The sequence below is a fragment of the Haplochromis burtoni genome, unplaced genomic scaffold (assembly GCF_018398535.1).
Source record: "Haplochromis burtoni strain Fernald_Lab_line unplaced genomic scaffold, NCSU_Asbu1 Contig_1, whole genome shotgun sequence".
NCBI lineage: Eukaryota > Metazoa > Chordata > Actinopteri > Cichliformes > Cichlidae > Haplochromis > Haplochromis burtoni.
Window position 1 is genome coordinate 1,884,187 of NW_024582362.1, and position 21,250 is coordinate 1,905,436.

The window sequence follows — 21,250 nt, forward strand, 5'->3', positions numbered from 1 at the left end:
AATCAAGACCTCAGTTGGACAGATACTTTATCTACAAGTCCAGAAGACAGCACCTTCTTATTTCTATATGTTGTTCCCACTTCAGACACATCAGACCAATAATTGGACTGAATGTGCATTGTATGACTACAAACCATGTGAAAACAGCCTTAAGCCTTGATTTTTTTGTATCCGCAAAACTGCTTTGGTCCCCTCAGAGTTGGAGTCTGAGTAACAAATTTCAGCATCGGATATTAAGCGTGAGGGTCCATGCGGAAATCAAACTATGGATGCATCCCAGGTGGTGGACTTCAAATATGTAAAACAGAAATGACTACTCAGCTGTCGGATCTCCAGCTGTCTATGTCCATATCTGCAACGGAATGTAAATAAAACTTTGTCTTCTAGTTTCAAACCACTTGTTGAAAATGATATCTATCACACTCTGAAAGGACACACGCAAGAAGGAAGACAGCAGCAATGTGGTGACCATAGGACACCAATAAAATTCAGCAACTCGTAGCGATGACAGGTGAAATAACCTGAGTGACGCTTATCTGATCTGATCTCAGCCACTGGTAGCAAAGACTGAAATGAAACATTAAACAGTTGGAAGAGGAGTGATTAATTTTATACACTGAAGAAAGCAACAAAAAAAATTCTGTAAGAATACAATTTAATGAACCCTTTTAAAAACAAAGGATTTTTTCCCTCCACATCGAAAGGAGCCAGCTGAGGTGGTTCGGGCATCTGACAAGGATGCTTCCTGGGTGAGGTGCTCCGGACATGTCCCACCAGGAGGAGGCCCGGAGCAGATCCAGGACATGCTGGAGAGATTATATCTCTTGGCTGGCCTGGGAACACCTTGGTGTTCCCCCGGACAAGCTGGAGGAGGTGGCCGAGGAAAGGGAGGTCTGGGCTTCTCTGCTTAGGCTGCTGCCCCTGTGACCCGGCCCCGGATAAGCAGAAGAAGATGGCTGGATGGATGGATTATTTCCTTTTTTTCCCCTTTCAACTATGCATGTAATTTTACTGTTTACCAATGATAGAAATGCCCATACACGTCAATAAAAATCCATTAAATACTGGCAGAAAATTAACAGGATAATTAACAGACACCAGTGGTGGTGCATGCATTTCCCCTATTCCTGGACATTTACAGTGTAACCTCAAGATTTATTAAAACAGAGACTAGCAGCATCAAATGCTCCCTCACGAGAAGCTATAACTAGATTTTTCTTCTTCTTCTTCTTTTTTTTAGCAAATCAATTCAGTATTCTGCAGATGATTGTATTCAAAGACACTTTTTAAAACTACTATGTTATACACCAAGAGTCAGTTCAGCTATTAGTGTCGTGGATGTAACACACATGGACTAAAGCATCCAAATCAACGAGCAAAAACTAGTTAAAGGATGCTAAAAAAACAAACCTTGAAAACACAGAATTATAAACAACCTCCGCTGCTGCTCATTAAAAACAGACACAGGAGAAAAATCCCACTGAGAAAGGAGAAGACAATTACAACAGATTGGCTTCCATAACAATATTAACACCAAAGAGCATCTGCTTGCACTCGAACATGTGTTTGGTTACATGCGTGCTCGCAGAATCGAACACACTCAGCTGATCCAAACAGCTGAGTGGCGTTAGATAGCACTGGATGAACTGAGACTGACAGTTGTGTCTGTCAGTCTGTGTGCGTTCACTGTGCCGAGGTCCTGGGTGGGTTATGTGTTAGGCCATCGGGGCAATAATAGCACAGTATGATAAAATAAACTCCCATTAAGCCTCCTTACTTCCCCACATAGACAGCTGAGGCTGAGGTGAAAATTACAGGCTGTGGAGGTACATTCAGTTCCAGCAGATGCCTTTAGTCACTCTCACTGACCCTCAGCTGCCCTTCTGGCTTTATTTCGCCTACTTATAGAGAGGATTTACATGTACATGTGCATCCTACATAATCTTATATAACTAAAATTACTCAGTAACTCAGTTATTTGATTGAGCCAAGATGTGGTTTGCAGGGACCTAATCGCATAAGTCATTTGGTTGGCACACACTGCATGCAAGGTACGAATTCCCGCCGCTGCTGTGTGAACTCTGACACACAGCCGTGGGTGGGTCGGCCCCTGCTTTCCTCTCTTAGTTGCACAGCGGCATAGGCGCTGTGGTGGCGGTGCCAGCCTGCTTACAGCCCCTCAGGGATGAGGGCTGATGCCGCTTCTCGAGCGCTCAGTGAAATGAAGGAGATGACAAGAGCGGGGGAATTAGCCCACTGAGGGCCCAGGAAGGAATAATGAGAGAGATCTGACTATTCTGGTGGAGTTACGCAACCGACAGCAACACAGCCCACGTTGTTTGGGGCTGCTGCGGTAGTTCATTATTAATATATCCTTGTACATTCTCATCTACTACTGTGCGCTGAAAGCCAGAGGCTCAGTGACTGATGGGAACTCCTCCTTGTCCATCTACTTCTTTACGACAGTAAAGAAATTAATGTGAGATGTAATTAGGGACGTCTTTAGGCTCCACTTTAATACAGACAGGCTTAACTATTCAGTGACCCAAGAGTAGGAGGATCTTTTAGAGAATTAGGGCTCTTAAATGAAAGAAATTAAAAACTGGTTAAAATCAAAGCTGACTATTAAGTCTCTAATATGAGTCAAACTCCATCACACTTGATCTCCCAGAATGCAATCAACAGCCCCTTTTAGCATGGTAAATAACCGTGTCTTTCAAACTCCACATCCTCCTAAAGAAATCTCTGATATCAGACTTTAAAGGGCCCCGCGGAGATAACAAAGACATTATACGACAGTGCTTCCTGTGATGAGTAATGAAGTTTTTCAGTATTCAGTGTTATTCTCAAGTACAAAGTCATCGATGAAACAAGTAGGCACTGAAAAAAAGAGATTTTTTTAAGTATTGCTCATTAAAATGCTGCTTGTTATGAATGAATGGGAAACAAGTAGGTCATATACTTGTGTGCATGTGTTGGTGTGAGCATGTAGTAGACCTGGTTGTGTTTCGCTGTTACACTTTCTCGTGCGTCTGCTCTCTGAGGGGCATTCATCTCCACATTTCCACACAGAGAATGTCCTACTTAGAGTCCCCGGAGACTTACAGTTAAACAGTATTCACCTTTTACCTCTGGAGGATGACGGGGGTGGGGATGGGGGGAACTGCCTCTCTGTATCTCCCGCGGGCTCGGTGCATGTGCGTTTGCTTATTATCGGATCATCTGTTTAAAAATGTATGAACCTTTTATGCTCTTCTGTCAAATATCTCACAAACTGGGGCGCAGCATAATTCAGGGAGGGCGACAGAAAATCATTGTGGACAAAACATGATCTGCTGCTCAGATAGCCAATTACTGATGATAAATGCCAGCGAGAAGAGGGCAAAATATGCATAGAGGCCGTCCCCTTGTCAAGGGCCGGCCTGCAACCCAGATGCTTTCTCCTGCTCTCTCCCTCCTTGACACAAACACCTCTAGCTCTCTCGCTTTCTTGGTCTTTCTTGACCCTGAACTTTCTCTGAGTGTATTGATCTTTCTCGACAGCGTCCGTTTGGATGGATGGATGCTCAATTAAACGTTAGCTTGTTGCACGTCTGACTCCAGAACTCAACGGTTCCATCGTTTTAGGAGCGTCCCTGAGAGCAGAAAGCGTGCAGGCTGCTGTGGCCGCACGGCAAACGGTCCTTTTGCTCCAAAGGGACTGTGGCTTTTGGAGCATTGAATTGCTCTTCACAGTCACTGCATGCCTTATGTGTCAAGATATACAGGAAAGGCTGGTGATGTAACCCCACAACAATACTGTGCATTCAAACCAAAGTATGGCAGGCACGTACCAGAAGAACCAGAGTGTCAGTCATTTATCTTCTGTAGTTAATTAGAAGGAGTTTCAGTCTGACGTTTGACGGGTCGAATGTCCCTGACAGCTGCAGTCAATTAAATCAATAGTTGAAAACAGACCCAACACTATGCTGTTATCCGCTGAAGTTTGGTATGCTCGATGTTTTTCTTGAACTGCAGCGCATGCTTTCTCATGAAAATCAATATAACCCAGATCAAGATGGACGTCTGCTGGTTAGTGTATTGTTTTATAGCGAATTTCACTGAAATCCTACTGTAACAGTGGTTTTAAAGGCCATGCCGGACATTTTGAAACAGCATTTGCTCCAAAACAAGCAACCACAGCATACGAGCTGCACTTGAGGCCACATTCGAACATAAAACTTCCCCACAGTGCTGTCAAACACACAGTCCAAAGCACACAGACATAAAAAGAGGCCCAGAAAAACCCAAAGCTGGTTTGTGCTGAAGAACCAACAAACGGGACAACAAACTGCACGTCTAGTTTTTCATGTACACGTTCTGACACGTGTTCCCCTCGAGGCCAGCCGAGAGAAAACATGAATAATTTTGATATATGCTTAAATTCAAACAGTCTTTGCTGCTTGTAGAACATCCCAGAGTGCTTTTTCCAAAAGGAGTAAACTTAAAAAAAAAATGCATGCTCACTCACCACAGGCAAGTTTTAAAGTGAAATAATTACTGCACTTACATGACTGTCAGTCTAATTCAAATCCACCGGCCGACCATCATACTTGAAACACAGGAATGAAACTCTTGGTAAAGAGAAACAGGAACATAAACTCATGTCTTTCAGGTCTTCTAGTACTTGATTAAGCAAGAACATGTGGTGGTGCATGCATTTCCCCTATTCCTGGACACAAATGGTGTCTTTTTAAGTACTTCACTTTACCATTTTAAACTTTAGCTTTACACTTCAATTTATTCAGAATGAATCAAAAATAGTTACAAGTACAAAATGTAATTGGTCAAAATTAAAACATGATAGAATCCAAATGTAGAACAGCTTGGGACACATTTGATGCTAGCAAGCATTTATAGCAGCAGAGGGTTTTAGGAAGCATGGTGCTTATTTATCTGTTTTTAATAGATTTTAGAGAACAGTAATTCCCTTCTACTTGCAATATCGAGAGAATAGTGATAACTGACCTTAGGTTTAAGCAAAATTGTCTCTCTGATCTCTCCTCAGGTCAGGTCTGTGAGAAAGTTTCTATGGATCCTGTAGGGTTTTAGTGGCATACGGTATATCCATTTAAACAGGAAATATCCTAAAACTATTTTAAACTAGACGCTAGTCGGGGACTTCAGAGCAGGAATATGTTCTGTTACAGCTGCTTCAGAGTGAAAGTTTAAGTCATCACAGTCATCCAGGGTGGGAGTGAGGAGTCCACCCACACTATTTTCCCCTGTGGCCTCTCTGAGGATGGATTGCAGTGCTATTGCATCTTTCGTTGTGTCTCCTAATCCATAGATCTACTGGCTACCTAATCATTAAGGGCCACTTTGCTGATTTCTCACTCAAATCTTTATTGCAAGCAGAAGAAAATCCAACATAAATCTTTCTAATGCATTCTGTGTCATACGAAATAAGCCTAATTGGTGCTGGTAAAACTCTCCCAGCCATTATAGCACTTTTTTATGAATATTGGCTACTTTATAATATGCTATCAGGATCAAAGTCTACCAACTGAGGAAATGTAGTGAAAATATTATTTGGGTTCCTTCCCAGTTTGCTTTAGCATATGCAAGTAGTGATTCTGAAAAATCTGAAGGTGTTCCTTTATACACAAGGGCACCGTAATTGATTTTGCAAGCTTGTCTTTGCTGACACAACCACAAAAGCATGTGTGCCACCCCTCAGGGAATCAAATCGGAGAAGTCAGGTGAATGTGTAAACCATTAAACTATGGAACAAGTGCAAGTAGTCATTCTGAAGACGCTATTTGTGTAATATTAAAGATACACTTGCCATAATAAAATGTCAATTGATTTGAGCACCTTGGTATAGAAAGTTGTATATTTTTAAGGAGGAGCACAGTTTCTGCCATTTGAGTGGAATTTGTCAAGATGAAAATCAAGTAAGCATGGAAGTGAAAAACACTGCAGTTCTGTAAATGGTCACTAGAGGCCGCCTGCCAAAATGACTCCAAAAGGAAAAAATGTGATTAAAACTTCATTCAAATCATGCTACGGTGAATTTTTCCCTTAATGAAAACTATATTGGAGTGAATTTTAATGTGGTAGCATCATAAACCGAGGGATGGGACTGCCTGCACCGCAAGTGAATTAGCGCTGCACAATTTTTTCCTTCTGATTATTAAGGCTAATAAACACCACTACTCAACACATATACTCAAGAGTTGCATTTTTTGGGTAAAATTCATCCTAAAAAAACAAATTTTGAATTTTGAAACTAAATCAAAATGAAGTCACTACGAAGCAATGAGGAGCCGGTGCTGATGTTTCTAAACAAGAAAAAGGAAGAAACTGAGATTCTGGATTCATCCAATTCAAAAGAAGGCAGCAGCGGGGAGAATTTCATGGTTTGATCCAGGAGTTGCAGCTGTATCACGGCCACTTTAGTACATATTTCAGGATGTCAGTGAGGCAGTTTGGGCTGTCAGATGACCACATCTGAGGAGGCAGAATAATAATTTCAGAGAGCTGAGTGACTCAAAGCGGCGTCTAGCTATGTGTGTGAGGTAAAATGGGATTATTGAGCTACAGTGCACAATGCAGCAATCTGATTGGGTAGATCTGTTTGTTCACATCTGAAAAATTGGATAAATCAAGCTTGGTTTGGTTTGGCTCACAGCACATTCCTGCCCCTCCCTGAGCCTGGTTGTGTCAGAGGTTTCTTCCTGTTAAAAGGGAGTTCTTCCTTCCCACTTTTGCCAAGTACTGGCTCAACGTGGTGGTCTGATTGTAGATTTCAGATTGTTTTCTCTTTATATTGTAGGTCTTCATCCTATAATATTGAAGTGATGGTAGTTGTGATTTGGTGCTATTTAACCCTTTACAGCCGATCAGAGCGGGCACGCTCTGTTTTGCGTAACTATTTTTAAATCCCAGTAGCACTGCAACCACGTAAGCTAGCGCAAAAAATTTTTTTGCATATGAAACCAGAGGAGTTGTAGTTACATCTTATGCCATCAGCTTGTCCTAGGTCACGGTTTCCTTCCACATAAAGCTTTGCAAAAACTGCATAAAAAGCGCTTGGAGGAACAAAAACATAATATTCCAGAAACACGCTGTGCCGGTCCGATCAGCTGTTCATAACACTTCCTACGTTGGAATAGACGTCAGCGCGAACTTTTGCATTTCCGCCATTACCTGCCCGAAACCGGAAGTGACGTCATTTTCGCGGAAATGTAGTCTTTTTTACTATCAGGCCCTCAGAGCCTTTACTCGTCTTTTTAAAAGTTATCTTTGACTTTATGACTTTCTGTGTCGTTTCTGGGATGCTTAGGACTCATATTGCACTGCTGGAAATAAGTAATTTTGATGCATATGCTGCTTTTTTGCAAATTTGCAGTATAATATTTATTTTCGTTTTTCCTGCAGTGTATAAAAATTGGTGTATTTCAAAAATAAAACTATGAAGACACTCAAAATAAATTTCCTGTGGTGGGAAACTATTTTGTGCAACTTTTTTGTATTTACAGTTTTGAGGGATAAGCCTCTTAAATTTCTCTAACTAGAAATATATGTTAAAAAACAAAAACGATTTTCAATTTTTTTTGTAGTTTATTGCACTTTTTTGCAATTTATGTAATTACTATGCACTTAATGAATACATATTATTAAAATCTGGGCTATAATGGTTGTATTGATGTATAGCAACTTGAAATGCTCCCAAAAATGGCTCCACAGCAGGTAAAAATATAATATAAGCTCTGGCGGACTTGGTTCTATGGTAGGTCTTAAAGGGTTAAAAAGAAATGAATTAATCTGAACAGTATAACCAGCTGATGGTTGTGGTTTCATATATACAGAACAGTTATAATATAAGGTTGTGAGCTGCTTCACATCTTCTTAACTCTAAACTCTACATTACACAGAAAGGCCACACGACAATTCATTTGCTGCTTACAACTTTAAAAACATGCTCCACCACTTGCTGTAGCAGGACTAAAATGATATAAATTATTACAGTCCCCCTCCACCCGCCCCACTTCCGCTTTGGGCATGCTCATTTTAACACAGAGACATGGGCTGATCCCACACAAACAGTTAATAAGCTTTTCAGTCAAGGAGCTTATGGCTAGGCTAAAACATTCAATTCTTCCCAATGAGCTGTCCAGTATGCTATTGGTATTAATGAAGATGTGTTGGGAAACATCTAACACTCCAACACTTCCCTGGAGGTGCAGATAATCAGCTTTTCTGAGCAGCACTGGCTGAAATAGATTCATAAATCTGTAATAAGGACCTGCACTTTACAGCTCTGACTCCAGCTCTTCTCTCTATCTTCCTCTCCATCAAAATGCCGCTCTGAATATCGACTTCGCTGTACGCACACAGAAGTCCAATGTGATTCTCGAGAGAGGTGGAAGGCTATGCTCTGGTAAAAGATTGTCTGTCGAACACTTGAGCCCAGTCTGGATAGAAAATTGCTGTAAACAGCAGAGTGGCAGGTTGTGCAAGGGACTCTGAGCCAGCCAGAACTCACAGTAGCTCCTCTCGCTAGCCGAATGCTGCACACACCCTGCAGGTGTGGTCCACACATCATAAACACTTTATTAATGTACAGCAGCGTGTTCCAGGAATAACCTCAAAAACCAAGAGTGGATGAAACCACGGGCGTTTCTCCAGATTCATACATAATTGCAGCTTCAGTATTTTTTGTCCTTTTTCTCTGGCAACGAAAATAATCTCTGACCAAGAAGACTCGGAGGAAATCATACTTGGAGATGCCATCGGTTTGCAGAAATCCCAGTGACCGCTCTTCGTCTCCATGCATCTTCTCACATTATACATCTCCACTTGCATGTAAACAGACTGAGTACTTTAATGACTGAGTTTATTTTTTAATTATCGAAGGTTAATGGAGTCTGTGAAGGACAGTCTAGCATCTAGGATGGCGTAAGTGTGACAGGTTGGCCAATACTATTCCCTAATATTTGCCTGTCGCGAGATATGTTAATATCGTCCTATATTCCCAGCAAGCATTTCTTTTCTCCACATAACGTCAGGATGAAAAAGTAGTTCCAAAAAGAAAGATGAACTAAAGCCGTAGACGTTATTACAATGTCAGATCGAGTCACGTCTTCAATGTTACGTCACCTAGAAATCCTTGTTGTCTTTATTGATTAGAATAAAATGAACAAACATACAAAAAAAGTTTAAGGGTGGCTTCAACTCAGCTTCATCTAAAGCTTTTGAGTTCATTACTTATGCTACTGAGCTAACTGGTTTCATATGTGAATGTTAGCATTCCTGAGTTTATGAGGCTGGTATGTTGGACGGAAAGGGGATGATTATAAGAGTCTGACATGTAGAGTTCACTATACAACAAATGAAATTGAATTTAGGTGTAGAAAACCATAAATAGACTCTGGTAATACTGGTCTGTGTACGCTGGGAAGATGTTAGGTGGACGTATGCAACTGTGTACTAAACTTGTTAGCTGTTCAAAAAGACAAACACATTATATTCCATCTTAGAAATTAGATTTGTATTTTTCACTTTTGTAAGAACTAAGCACTATTCTATGTGGAAACAACGTAACGTCTGTCCAGCTAAAGTTCAGGTTTTGGTGTCCTACTGCGACCAGTTTTGACCAAGGCAATGATGTCAGGGTTTGCTGGGCTATGCTTCCTGCAGTACTTGGATATAAAAACGAACATAATGGTTAAATAACGATGATAGGGTGGAAATGGTGAACAGTTCTTTGTCCAGGAGAGCTCTTTTGATATCATTGTTTGCAATACTCTCAGGACCTGTCTGATTAGTTAAATTGCTGATTAATGTGTAAATATTAAATAAAAAAATTGCCGGGAAGTTATCGCAAATACCCCAGTCTTTGAAAATGATAAAAGTATTTTCATTAACTCTAAGATTTTTTGTTCTCCTGACTAAATCACAGCTGGCATTGGCCTGAAGTATTGTCCAGGCTCTAATCTTGCTGCTGGACCAGAGAATGGGCAGAATGACATTACGTCTGTTCAGGAGAATGCAAATAGCTCACCCTCAGAAAGGGACAAAAGCGTTATTTCTATTTGTTGGTTTTCCAAGAAGGTTTTCTTAGTTAGAGTTGTTCCAGTGACTCCAGGCTGAAATCAACAAATGCATTCATCAGTGTGTAAAAGAAGCAGCTTCATTGTGAGTAAGTAAGACACAATTTAAAGCCAATTCGGTAAGATTTTCAAGCAAAACAGACTCTTGCTTTGCCATTACTGCGAGCGCAAGATTGTAATTTCCCCGAAGTATCTGTCATCACTCACTCTGCGGGAGTGCAGAGCTAAACTCAGATGTGACCTAATCTGATTAAGGTAAACGGCTCGTCCACTGATACCTGCCTCGCTGTGAAGTTATCGGAGCAAAGCCTGAGTGATTTTGCTTAGCGAGACTGAGCCTGGCAGGCCTTGTGGCTCCCCTTCCCGCCTGCAAGTCCAGCCATTGCATTTCATTGCATCAGAAAAATAAATAAATAAAAATGATAATGGCTGCCAAATGAAAAGTGTAATTTGAGTTTGGAAAGATGACTCTGGTTGCTTCGAAACATCTAGACTTGAATCAGAACATTTTGCTTCTTTGTCAGATTAGAAAAAAGAAAAACGTGATGCAAAACAGCCCGAACGTGCTCCAAGCAATGTTTATTTTCCAAATGTATGATATGCATGACTTCATCCACCATCCCCATTATGATTAAATCCTTCATCTCATTCAACATCCTCCATTATGCATAGAGCTCTAATCAGCACCTGACCAAATGTTTTTAAAAAATGGCGCTAATGAGTTACTACGTCTTTACTTGGAATGAAACCGATAGGACTCTGAAAATAGCCTGCCTGTGCTCTGAAATATTCAGTGTGTGTGCGTGCGTGTGTGAGTGTAATGATTTGTGGCTTCAGTGGAGCCCAAGCAAGCCGCAGAGTAACTTTCCTGGACAACAAGTGCTGTTTGCTGTCTGCTTTGACAGGGACTGAAGTGAAGGGCCGGGGGCACTGTTCAAGAAGCTCCCTGCTGATACTTTTTTATGTACGACAGCAGCCATTTGAGGAGCCACAGTGCACGTTTGTGTGTGTAAGTGTGTGTGGGTGTGTGTTAGGCCTTCTTTGGTCAGTGACTGACCCTGGATTTTATCCTGCCAGATTAACTGTCAGATTCCACATGTCATCTGGGTTTTACTGTTCAAGAAGAGCAGGGCAGGACAGTGTGGGAAACAAGTGCAAAAAAGCGCTCTGAAGGAAAGAAGCAATATTTTAATTTTTCTTTCCAACTAATTTCCTGGATGATCTTACTCCTTCTCACTGGGTGATGAATGTGTACGTTTAGTGGTAGTTTTGATGGATTTGTTTATGGTGGGTTTTAATTATGAAGCTACAGTAAGCTGCTGGGGAGGGGGGTAAACATTGGGAAATAAATCACAATTGATGGAGTCAATTTCACATTAAAGCAAAGCCCATTTTAACAGTGCAGGCTGGGAAAGCAGTGACTCAGAGTGGCTCGTGTATGTCAGTGTTGCTCAGTGGTAGGTGATGCGGGAAGGTGACCTTTTCTCCAACAGAGCACTGGGTGTAGCAGGAAGCTGTGGTCCCTCTGGCCTCCAGGCACCCTGCGGCTCACTTGGATGGGTGCTGGTGGCTGGCGGGGGAAATGTCAGAGCCCTGAGCTCCGCGGACGCTCGTGTACCTCCCCAGTGTGTGCACACAGATTCCACACAGAGTCTCGTTACACAACAAGATGTCAGCTCAAATGAAAATGGAAATATGAATCAGTTTAAAGAGACTGGCAAAAACCTCTTTCAAAGTTAATGAAAACTCCTGACTGATGAGGGGGATTTGACACTCATGTCGTCGCCACATGGTGAAGCGCAGTCTTACGTAAAAAAAAACAACAACAACAACAACAACAAAAAAGAAAATGTGTTTTCGCACAGCCTGCATAATCTGCAGAGCAGCTGTTGAGCTGTTGTTTTCAGCCACTTTTTGTTTTTTAACTCAGCAGCAAGGGGACATTTCCCAGCAGCGTGAATAGCCAAGACACTTTCAGTTACATGAGGATACTTGTTTTATGGAGGATGTACAGAAGAGAGATAATAATGCAAACTTCTGTTTGTTGTTGTTGCTTCAGTGCTATTTTATTGCTCAGATGGATAAATGTGTGCAAACCTATCACTAGTGACTTTGATGTTGATAGGCACATAAAGATACCGTCTTCTGACCTTGCACAGACAATCACATGTTTAAATTCATGTGCATGCAGTTTGCAAATACCACAACCTCCTCTGATCACTTGTTATTGGTGGTGTGCTGTTTTCAATGCATTTTACAGTGTCTGTGGCAGATACAGGGATGTTGAGAGTGCAGAGGGGGGGAGAAGTAGTAGAGTACCCGCCCCCAGTAGTAAACCCTGCTCACTCAGACCTAAAGAAATGGCACATGTGTTAAGTAATAAAATGCTGGTGGGATATTTCTGGCTAAAATAAATAAAGCTATGAGTGACATAAAGTTAGAGCGGACTCCCAGCATCAGACTGTATAGATATTTGTAGGCTGAGCTGGGGGCTCTGGCTCTTAATGTTTCCCTGCTTCAAGCTGAACAATGGAGGTTTTCCGTCGATACTCTTGTCTTGCTGTTGCAGTCCGGAGCTCAGTATCCTCTCTGCACCGAGGGCTGCAGATCTGGCAGATGGGCACTGAGTCAATCTAAACAAGCAGCGCACTCTCCGGAATACATGGAAACCGAAAATTCACGCTTTTTTTTATTATTATTTTTGTGTGAAAAAAAAAGAGTCATGTGTGACATTTCTGTGCGCCTTACCTTTATCTTGACTTGAAGAAATGCTCTCCTCCTCTTTCGGATTTGCAACCTGTGTTATTATGGACGTGTTGTCCATGGAAACGAGATGTTACGCACCTTCGGCTACACCGTTTTATTCCTTGGCAAACATTACCAGGCGCACTACAGTCCCCCTGGCTGTGCGCAGGCTTTGGAGCGTCCGCTGTTTGCAACGTTAAAATCCCATTTTTGCACTTCCCATACCCCGGTGCTTACGAGCGAGACAAAATATCAGCGAGAAGAAGAAGAAACAGAGGAAGAAACGGTCACGACGGCTGGTCCAAAATGTGAGGTGACAGTCCGATGTGCAGGAGACAAACAAAGCGTCAGTCCCGCATCGAAGCCTTTCGTGTCCGATGTGGCTGTTGCAGGCAGCATAGCCCCCGCCTTCTGCTGTCGCTACTGTACGCTCCAGCTTCTATCCACACACTACAATATCAACTGCGTGATACGGTTACAGTGTTTACCCAGAGATGGCGACCGTCGTCCTACCGGCCCTGCAGGCTGACTACAACAGCAACACGCCTGCAACATTTCTATTATCCTCGTCAGTCCATGCTGAAAAACCCTCTCAGTCCGCCCACCACCCACCGATTGTTGCTATCTTTTCATATCCCTGCAGCTCAGGGAGGGGAAAGAAAAACTTCACACTGCATGCAGACTCGGGACACGTTTTACGACCTGCTTTGTAATTTTTTTTATTATTTATTTTTCATTACGTTTGCTAAATATATTATATAATTTATAATATATATAATAATTATATATATATTATATTTATATATATATATATATATAATATATATATATCATATATATATAATTATATAATATATATAATTATATTTATATATAATATATGAATTTATTATTATTATGAACTTCTCAATAAAATAACACCTGCACAACAAATATATATATATATATTTTTTACCCTTTACACTAATTTAAATAGATCATCTCACAGTTCAAGGAAATTAATTTAAGTGGAGTAATACTAAATAGCCCATACTAATTAAGTAAAACTTAAAATCTCACACTGTAAAAATGTGACTGTGTGTAATTTACCTTAAGTTGTTTAAAAAAAATTAACAACAACAAAAAAACGCATTAATTGTTTACATTTAAAGAAAGGAGGGGGCGGGGTGATGATATGGCTGTAAACATTTCCAGAAAAAAAGGGGAAAAAAGCTCTCTTTTTTTATAGCTTTGGCAACTCAAAGCCTGCCTAAAAAAAGATAAATATTAGCCCATTTGTTGTTTTTAAAACCATTTCTCATTACAAATAAACCTTTTACACAAAAATCGCCTTTTGCGAAGTGCTACAATCTTGAGCTACAGCATTAGATATGTTCAGCTCGCAGTATGATGATCCCAAACCTACACCCGAGGTCATCTGGAATCCTGCAACAGATGGTGTGGCCCCTGCAGAGCCATGATCTCCACATCATGCAGTCAGTCTGGGATTACATGAAAAGACAAAAGAAACCCAGACAGCTTAAATCCACAGAAGAAATATGTCAAGTACTGCTGTATGTTTGAAACAACCTTCCTGAAAGATAGTTTAAAAAATTAACTCATATATACTTCAAAAACATTCACTTTCCACTTTTTATGTTCAAGCCTTTTCAAAATAGCATTGCATATAACACAGAGTAGAGCAAAAGCTGAGATATCGCCATAGTTTGTCCCTAAATGGGGTTAAACTCCAAGTATCCCATAATAGCTTGACTCTGACATGCCCTGTCCCTTAAATGTATTTGTTTTTAAATGCATTCTCCAATCCCAAGAAGAGATGACCCTGATGGCTGAATGCTCATTGTTGTTTTGAAACCAAGAGATCAGCCTATAAATTACACGTAAAATCAATGAATTGCTTCTTGTTTACATCATGTAGCTCACAACCATCCCGCATACACCTGCGCGTGCACTGCAGATTCTCCACATGCTGTTTCAGCCTCAGTGGACCATAGAATGACAACAGGGGAGATAAAGTGGTTTTCTGGTCCGTTGCCAATGATGACGTCTCTTAGTGTTCGTCCCTCTTCACCTTAGCTGTCACTTTAATGGAGCCGAAGCCCACAAAGCCCTAAATGACCCCACCTGAGACATGTGTATGATTGCGCGCGGACAGCAGGAGAACCGATGCTTCTGATAATTAGTATGTAATCTCCCCGCTGAAACGGGGAGATGCTTTCACTGCAGGTCAGCGCCTCGGCTGTGATGTTTACAATAATGTATGTGTAACAGCAACACAACCACTTTGCACAATTGTCTGTCCCCACCTGGCAGTCTGTCTCAGGTTTCTGCATCTGTCAAGACTGCATGGCTTCTTGAAATCCGAGGGGATGGAGCATGTCTGTAACCATGCTGGGGCACTTTGCATAGATAACTCATCAAAGGCAAATACAAATGTTGCAGTAAATATATCTGTGTAAGAACCTGTTAGAAACAGTCTATCAAGAGGGTTTAGGATTGTTAGCATTAATAATAATCATAATCATAACCACACTGGATGGATTACAAGTTCATCATGCTAACAGACTGTAATACAAGGGTGCCAAACATAAGGCCCAGGGGCCAGAACCAGCTCAGCACAGACTGTCCCACTGGATAGCTTCTTTTATTTACTACAGCAGCATTTCTTTATCATGTAGGAAAACTACATGTGAGGCACTGTTTACAATAACAGAGAGGGGAATTTCACTGGTTTGGCCCACTTGAGATCAAAGTGGGCTGTATGTGGCCCACAAAGAAGAATGAAGAAAACCAAACCAATGTCTTCATTAAAAATGGTAAAAATGCTTTGATGTTGTCTAAAATCACTTTGCATCCTTTCTATTTGGAAAATAAATAGATACTCAACTGTTTTTAATCATGTTCATAACTATCCATTCTTCTATAAACTTTTTAGTGTGCAGTTATACCTGTTAATAAGCTGCCAGAAAACACATTTGCTCGATGGTCAATTAGGGGCTTTTTCTGATGAATGAAAAGCCTCTAGACTAGAATACTGTCTTTGAGTCACCCCTATTTTCTTTATATTGGAAAGTGGGAAATAAGGGCATTGATTTACATGTGCGAAAGCAAAAACAGAGTTTGTATAAGCTTGAAAGTGAATATTCTGTGCATCCACCTTTATTCTTCAACACAGCCAGAACTCTCTTTGGCAAACTTTCTTGTCATTTCTTTAAGCAGTCTTCAGGAATAGTTCTCCAGGCTTTTTGAAGGACAGTCAAAGCTCTTCTTTGGATGTCGGCTGCCTTTTCTTCTGTTTCCTTTCAGGATGATCCCACATTGTTTCAATAATGTTAAGGTCCGGGCTCTGTGGAGGCCAATCCATGACTGATAGTGTTGCATTTTGTATTTTTCTGTCCAGGTATGCTTTTACTGCATTGTCAGTCTGTTTGTGTCATTGTCGTGCTGAAAAATGAAGCCTAATCATAATCTAAAGGCATTTTTCTGTGTTCATAATTTCAGTTTTGAGAATGTCCACAACACCACTGTCTGAAATATAGTCATAAACCATGACAGAGCCTCCACTGTCTTACAGATGCCTGTAAACTGTAGCGTCTCACCTCGTTCCTGAATTCCTCTGTGCATGCTGACAATGATTTGAACCAAAAATTTCAAATTAGGATTCAAGACTCCATCAGACGTGTTGTCATTGATTTTCAGTCCAGTTTACACTGGTTCAGCTCTTGAATTAGGTGCCTTTTGTATGTTTGGATGATTAACAGTTCAGTACAACGTTTATGATTATCTGTTAAAATTCTGTAGAGTTGGTGGAGAACAAATTAGAGTGAAAAAAGTATATTTAGGACTTTGGTTTGGCCAAACAGAAACTTTACAGAAAATACAAGTCCCAGTTAAGCTTCAGTTAACTTATGCTTGAACTACTCAGATGTTACCATATTAAATTAAAAAGTAATAATATTGCAGTGTTTTGCTCATAGCTTGTAATCGCTGCCCCCAAGGTTCTCAGATGTAATTATTTCCAAATTCAGCAATGATACTATGAGGGAAACAACACTTGAGTGAAGTTACTCTAATTAATGGCGATCAACATCCCATGATATCAGTTCATAAACATAAAAATATACAGAAAATATTATAGGAACATGTATTTCCAAAGCAGATCAGTTCACGGGTGTAGCACTGCTTAGCATCTCATATCACATGAAACACTACAAATAAAACCACAACGATTAACTGTTACACTTGCTCGACTCATGCAATTATATACAGTTCTTCATCTGCAGGTAATCAGAGAGCTGTATCACATAAATATAATGTTCAGCACATAAATATTACACGTAAGTACCTCCTTGTTAATCTTCTGCATGTTCTATTAAAAAGAAAGTCAGTCCAGAATAAATAGTGCATAAAGAACTTTAAAGCTTATTCAGGGCCACAGATTAGGCTCTGCAATAACAGCTGCAAGACACAAGTACTTGGAGAGTGGAGCGTGCCAGCAGGATAAAGATACATGCATGACTGACCAATACTACGGTGAAATATGAGAACAAACACTGGTGGAGTCACTTTTTGATCATGGACATCAAACGCTGTTGGCCTCTGACATTTCTCTGTCTGAGGCGGGGGGAAAATGGCACCGCTATCCAGCACCAGATTTCTGTTGATGAATAATTAAAATAAATATCTTCTTGATATTAACTTTGATAGGACACAGATGATCTTTTTCAATGCCTTCAAATGCACTGTCAGACTGCGGGGTGCTTGAATGTTTTATGAGTGTGGGTGTAGTTCAGTAAGGAGCTGGTATCACTGAATAATCTCTCTCGCTCTGCATGAGTCTCTCTGTGTCTGCACGTTCTTGAGCCTTTCAGGTTGCTCTTAAACCTGTATATACCTTTCAGCATTGTATAAACAGTGGCACAGTGAAGCGTGTAAAGGGACACAGAGTAGCCTGAATCCTGCAATGTAAGGCAGCACATTTGTATTAAAGCTGCAACTGGACCAAAGACACTTTTGTATAAACTGGGACACTCAGAGTTGCAGGTGCTTTATTGCAGCAAATGTACAAGTCCAATTGCAAAAATATGGGACCCTATCTAAAATGTATGGCATAGACAAACAGAATTCAGTGATGTGCAAATCTCATAACATCAAATGTTTCAACTCAGACATTTTCCTGTTCCATGAAAAAAATATTAGATCATTTTGAATTCGATCATAGCACCATATCTTCTAAAAAAGTTTAGACAAGGCCCCAAATCAATACTGCATATATATATATATATATATGCTAAAGCTAAAGAAGCTGACTGCACTCCACGAGCGTCTGGCAGCACAAATGAACCAGCTGCTAGTTAACGAGAGACACCCGGAATGGCTAACCGAAGGTCGGACGGTCCTGATCCCCAAGGACCCCAAGAAGGGACCGGTCCCCTCCAACTACCGACCAATAACCTGCCTCAGTACTACATGGAAGCTCCTGTCAGGCATCATATCGGCTAAGATGAACAGGCACATGGGTCAATACATGAGCGGGACACAGAAAGGAATTGGCAAGAATACCAGAGGCGCAAAACACCAGCTACTGGTAGACAGAACAGTCAGCCGAGACTGCAAGACCAGACTGACCAACCTGTGCACTGCCTGGATTGATTACAAGAAGGCCTATGACTCAATGCCCCACAGCTGGATACTGGAATGCCTAGAATTGTACAAGATCAATGGGACCCTAAGAGCCTTCATCAGGAACTCAATGGGGATGTGGCGTACAACACTAGAGGCCAACTCCAAGCCCATAGCACAAGTCACCATCAAGTGCGGGATCTACCAAGGAGATGCTCTGTCCCCACTGCTGTTCTGCATAGGCCTGAACCCCCTCAGTGAGATCATTAACAAGACTGGCTACGGATACCGACTACGGAACGGAGCAGTTGTCAGCCACCTCCTGTACATGGATGACATCAAGCTGTATGCCAAGAGTGAACGAGACATCGATTCACTGATCCACACTACCAGGCTATACAGCAATGACATTGGAATGTCGTTCGGACTGGAGAAGTGTAGTCGGATGGTAACAAAGAGAGGGAAGGTAGTCAGAACTGAGGGGATTGAACTACCAGAAGGCAACATTGCAGACATAGAGGACAGTTACAAGTACCTGGGGATCCCGCAGGCGAATGGGAACAATGAAGAGGCCGCTAGAAAAGCTGCAACCACCAAGTACCTGCAGAGGGTCAGGCAAGTCCTGAGGAGTCAGCTGAATGGTAAGAACAAGATCCGGGCCATCAACACGTACGCCCTGCCCGTGATCAGGTACCCTGCTGGGGTAATAGGCTGGCCAAAGGAGGAGATAGAAGCCACTGACATAAAGACAAGAAAGCTCCTTACCATGCATGGAGGGTTTCACCCCAAGTCCAGCACCCTGAGGCTGTACGCTAAGCGGAAGGAAGGGGGCCGGGGACTGGTGAGTGTCAGCACCACAGTCCAGGATGAGACAACGAACATCCAAGAATACATTGGGAAGATGGCCCCAACTGACCGAGTGCTCAGTGAATACCTCAGGCAGCAGAAACCCAAGAAAGAGGAGGGAGACGAGGAACCATCATGGAAGGACAGGCCCCTGCACGGTATGTACCACCGGCAGATAGAGGAGGTGGCTGATATCCAGAAATCCTACCAGTGGCTGGACAAAGCTGGACTGAAAGACAGCACAGAGGCACTAATCATGGCAGCACAGGAACAAGCTCTGAGCACAAGATCCATAGAGGCTGGGGTCTATCACACCAGGCAAGACCCCAGGTGCAGGCTGTGTAAAGATGCCCATGAGACAATCCAGCACATAACAGCAGGGTGCAAGATGCTAGCAGGCAAGGCATACATGGACCATAACCAAGTGGCCGGCATAGTGTACAGGAACATCTGTGCCGAGATACTGGAAGTCCCGAGGTCAAAATGGGAGACCCCCAAGGGTGGTGGAGAATGACCGAGCTAAGATCCTGTGGGACTTCCAGATACAGACGGACAAAATGGTGGTGGCTAACCAACCGGACATAGTGGTGGTAGACAAACAGAAGAAGACGGCCGTAGTGATCGATGTAGCGGTTCCGAATGACAGCAATATCAGGAAGAAGGAACACGAGAAGCTGGAGAAATACCAAGGGCTCAGAGAAGAGCTCGAGAGGATGTGGAGGGTGAAGGTAACGGTGGTCCCCGTGGTAATCGGAGCACTAGGTGCGGTGACTCCCAAGCTAGGCGAGTGGCTCCAGCAGATCCCGGGAATAACATCGGAGATCTCTGTCCAGAAGAGCGCAGTCCTGGGAACAGCTAAGATACTGCGCAGAACCCTCAAGCTCCCAGGCCTCTGGTAGAGGACCCGAGCTTGAAGGATAAACCGCCCGCAGGGGCGTGCTGGTTTTTTTTTTTTATATATATATATATGAATCGATAGTTCACCATGCTATCCATACATGCAGGTTAAACCTCTATCATACAAGAAAAAGCCATGTGTGAACATGATCTTTCTCTCTCTCATTTAAAATGGTCTAAGGGAAAGAGGAGTGGGACTATTCAGCTTGTTATCGGCTCTCAGTTTAAAAGCCTTCATCTCTGATGGTATGTGGGTACATAAGTGCCTATGGAGCTGGCAGATTGCACATCTGGAACTGCACCATCAATGCTGAGGTTTTAGAGCAATATTTGCTCCCATCCAGGCAACATTTTTCAGGGAAAGCCTTACATGTTTCAGCAAGAAATGTTAAACCACATACATGTTAAACAGCTAACTTCATATAGAAGAGTCCAGGTGCTGGACCTTTTAACAACTGAAAACATCACGAAACAAAAAATACAACAAAAAAGACCCGGGATTCCCCAAAGTCCAGCAGCTGGTTTGTTCAGTTCCCAAACATTTAGGCTGCTACACAACAGTAAACATAACTTTGTTCCTTCCTGTGTTCTATGGTACCATTAATAATATATGTTTTTGTAAGATTTGTAAATCATTGCATTTTGTTTTTATTTACATTTTAAACAGCATCCCTGCTTTTTTGGTCATTGGTAATTGATATATAAATTATATATGCATATTCAGGTCTGGGCTCATATTAGATGAGAACTATAAGAAATTTCTTGTGTCCACATGTCAGGTGATGTTGCTTTATATCATCTGCAGAACGCACCGTAAAAATTTCAAAAATCAGCCAATATTTCCCACATATTTCATTTACATACAGTTTGTCTGTGAAGGTTCTCAGTCATCCAGGTCATCGTAGTCTATGGAGCTTGGAAAGAAAAACATTTGGACGTTTCACCTCTCATCCAAGAAGCTGAAGAAGAACTGAAGAAGTTTCTCAGATGAAAGTTGATGAGATGGATACTTCTCAGATGAGAGGTGAAACAAACTTAAAGAA

General features: G+C 41.7%; 1 protein-coding gene across 2 annotated transcripts in view; it reads right to left on the reverse strand.

The window, feature by feature from the left end:
- The window catches only part of ctdspla (CTD (carboxy-terminal domain, RNA polymerase II, polypeptide A) small phosphatase-like a), a 34,781-nt gene extending 21,303 nt beyond the window's left edge, over nt 1–13,478 (reverse strand). The window contains exon 1 of one of the 2 annotated variants that reach the window (XM_005912297.3): nt 12,846–13,478. In XM_005912297.3, coding sequence (XP_005912359.1) covers nt 12,846–12,921 — 76 coding nt within the window. In that variant the 5' untranslated portion in view covers nt 12,922–13,478. The remainder of the gene's footprint in view (nt 1–12,845) is intronic. The other variant, XM_005912298.3, reaches the window with a different exon arrangement.
- Between the last annotated feature and the right edge of the window lie 7,772 nt (nt 13,479–21,250).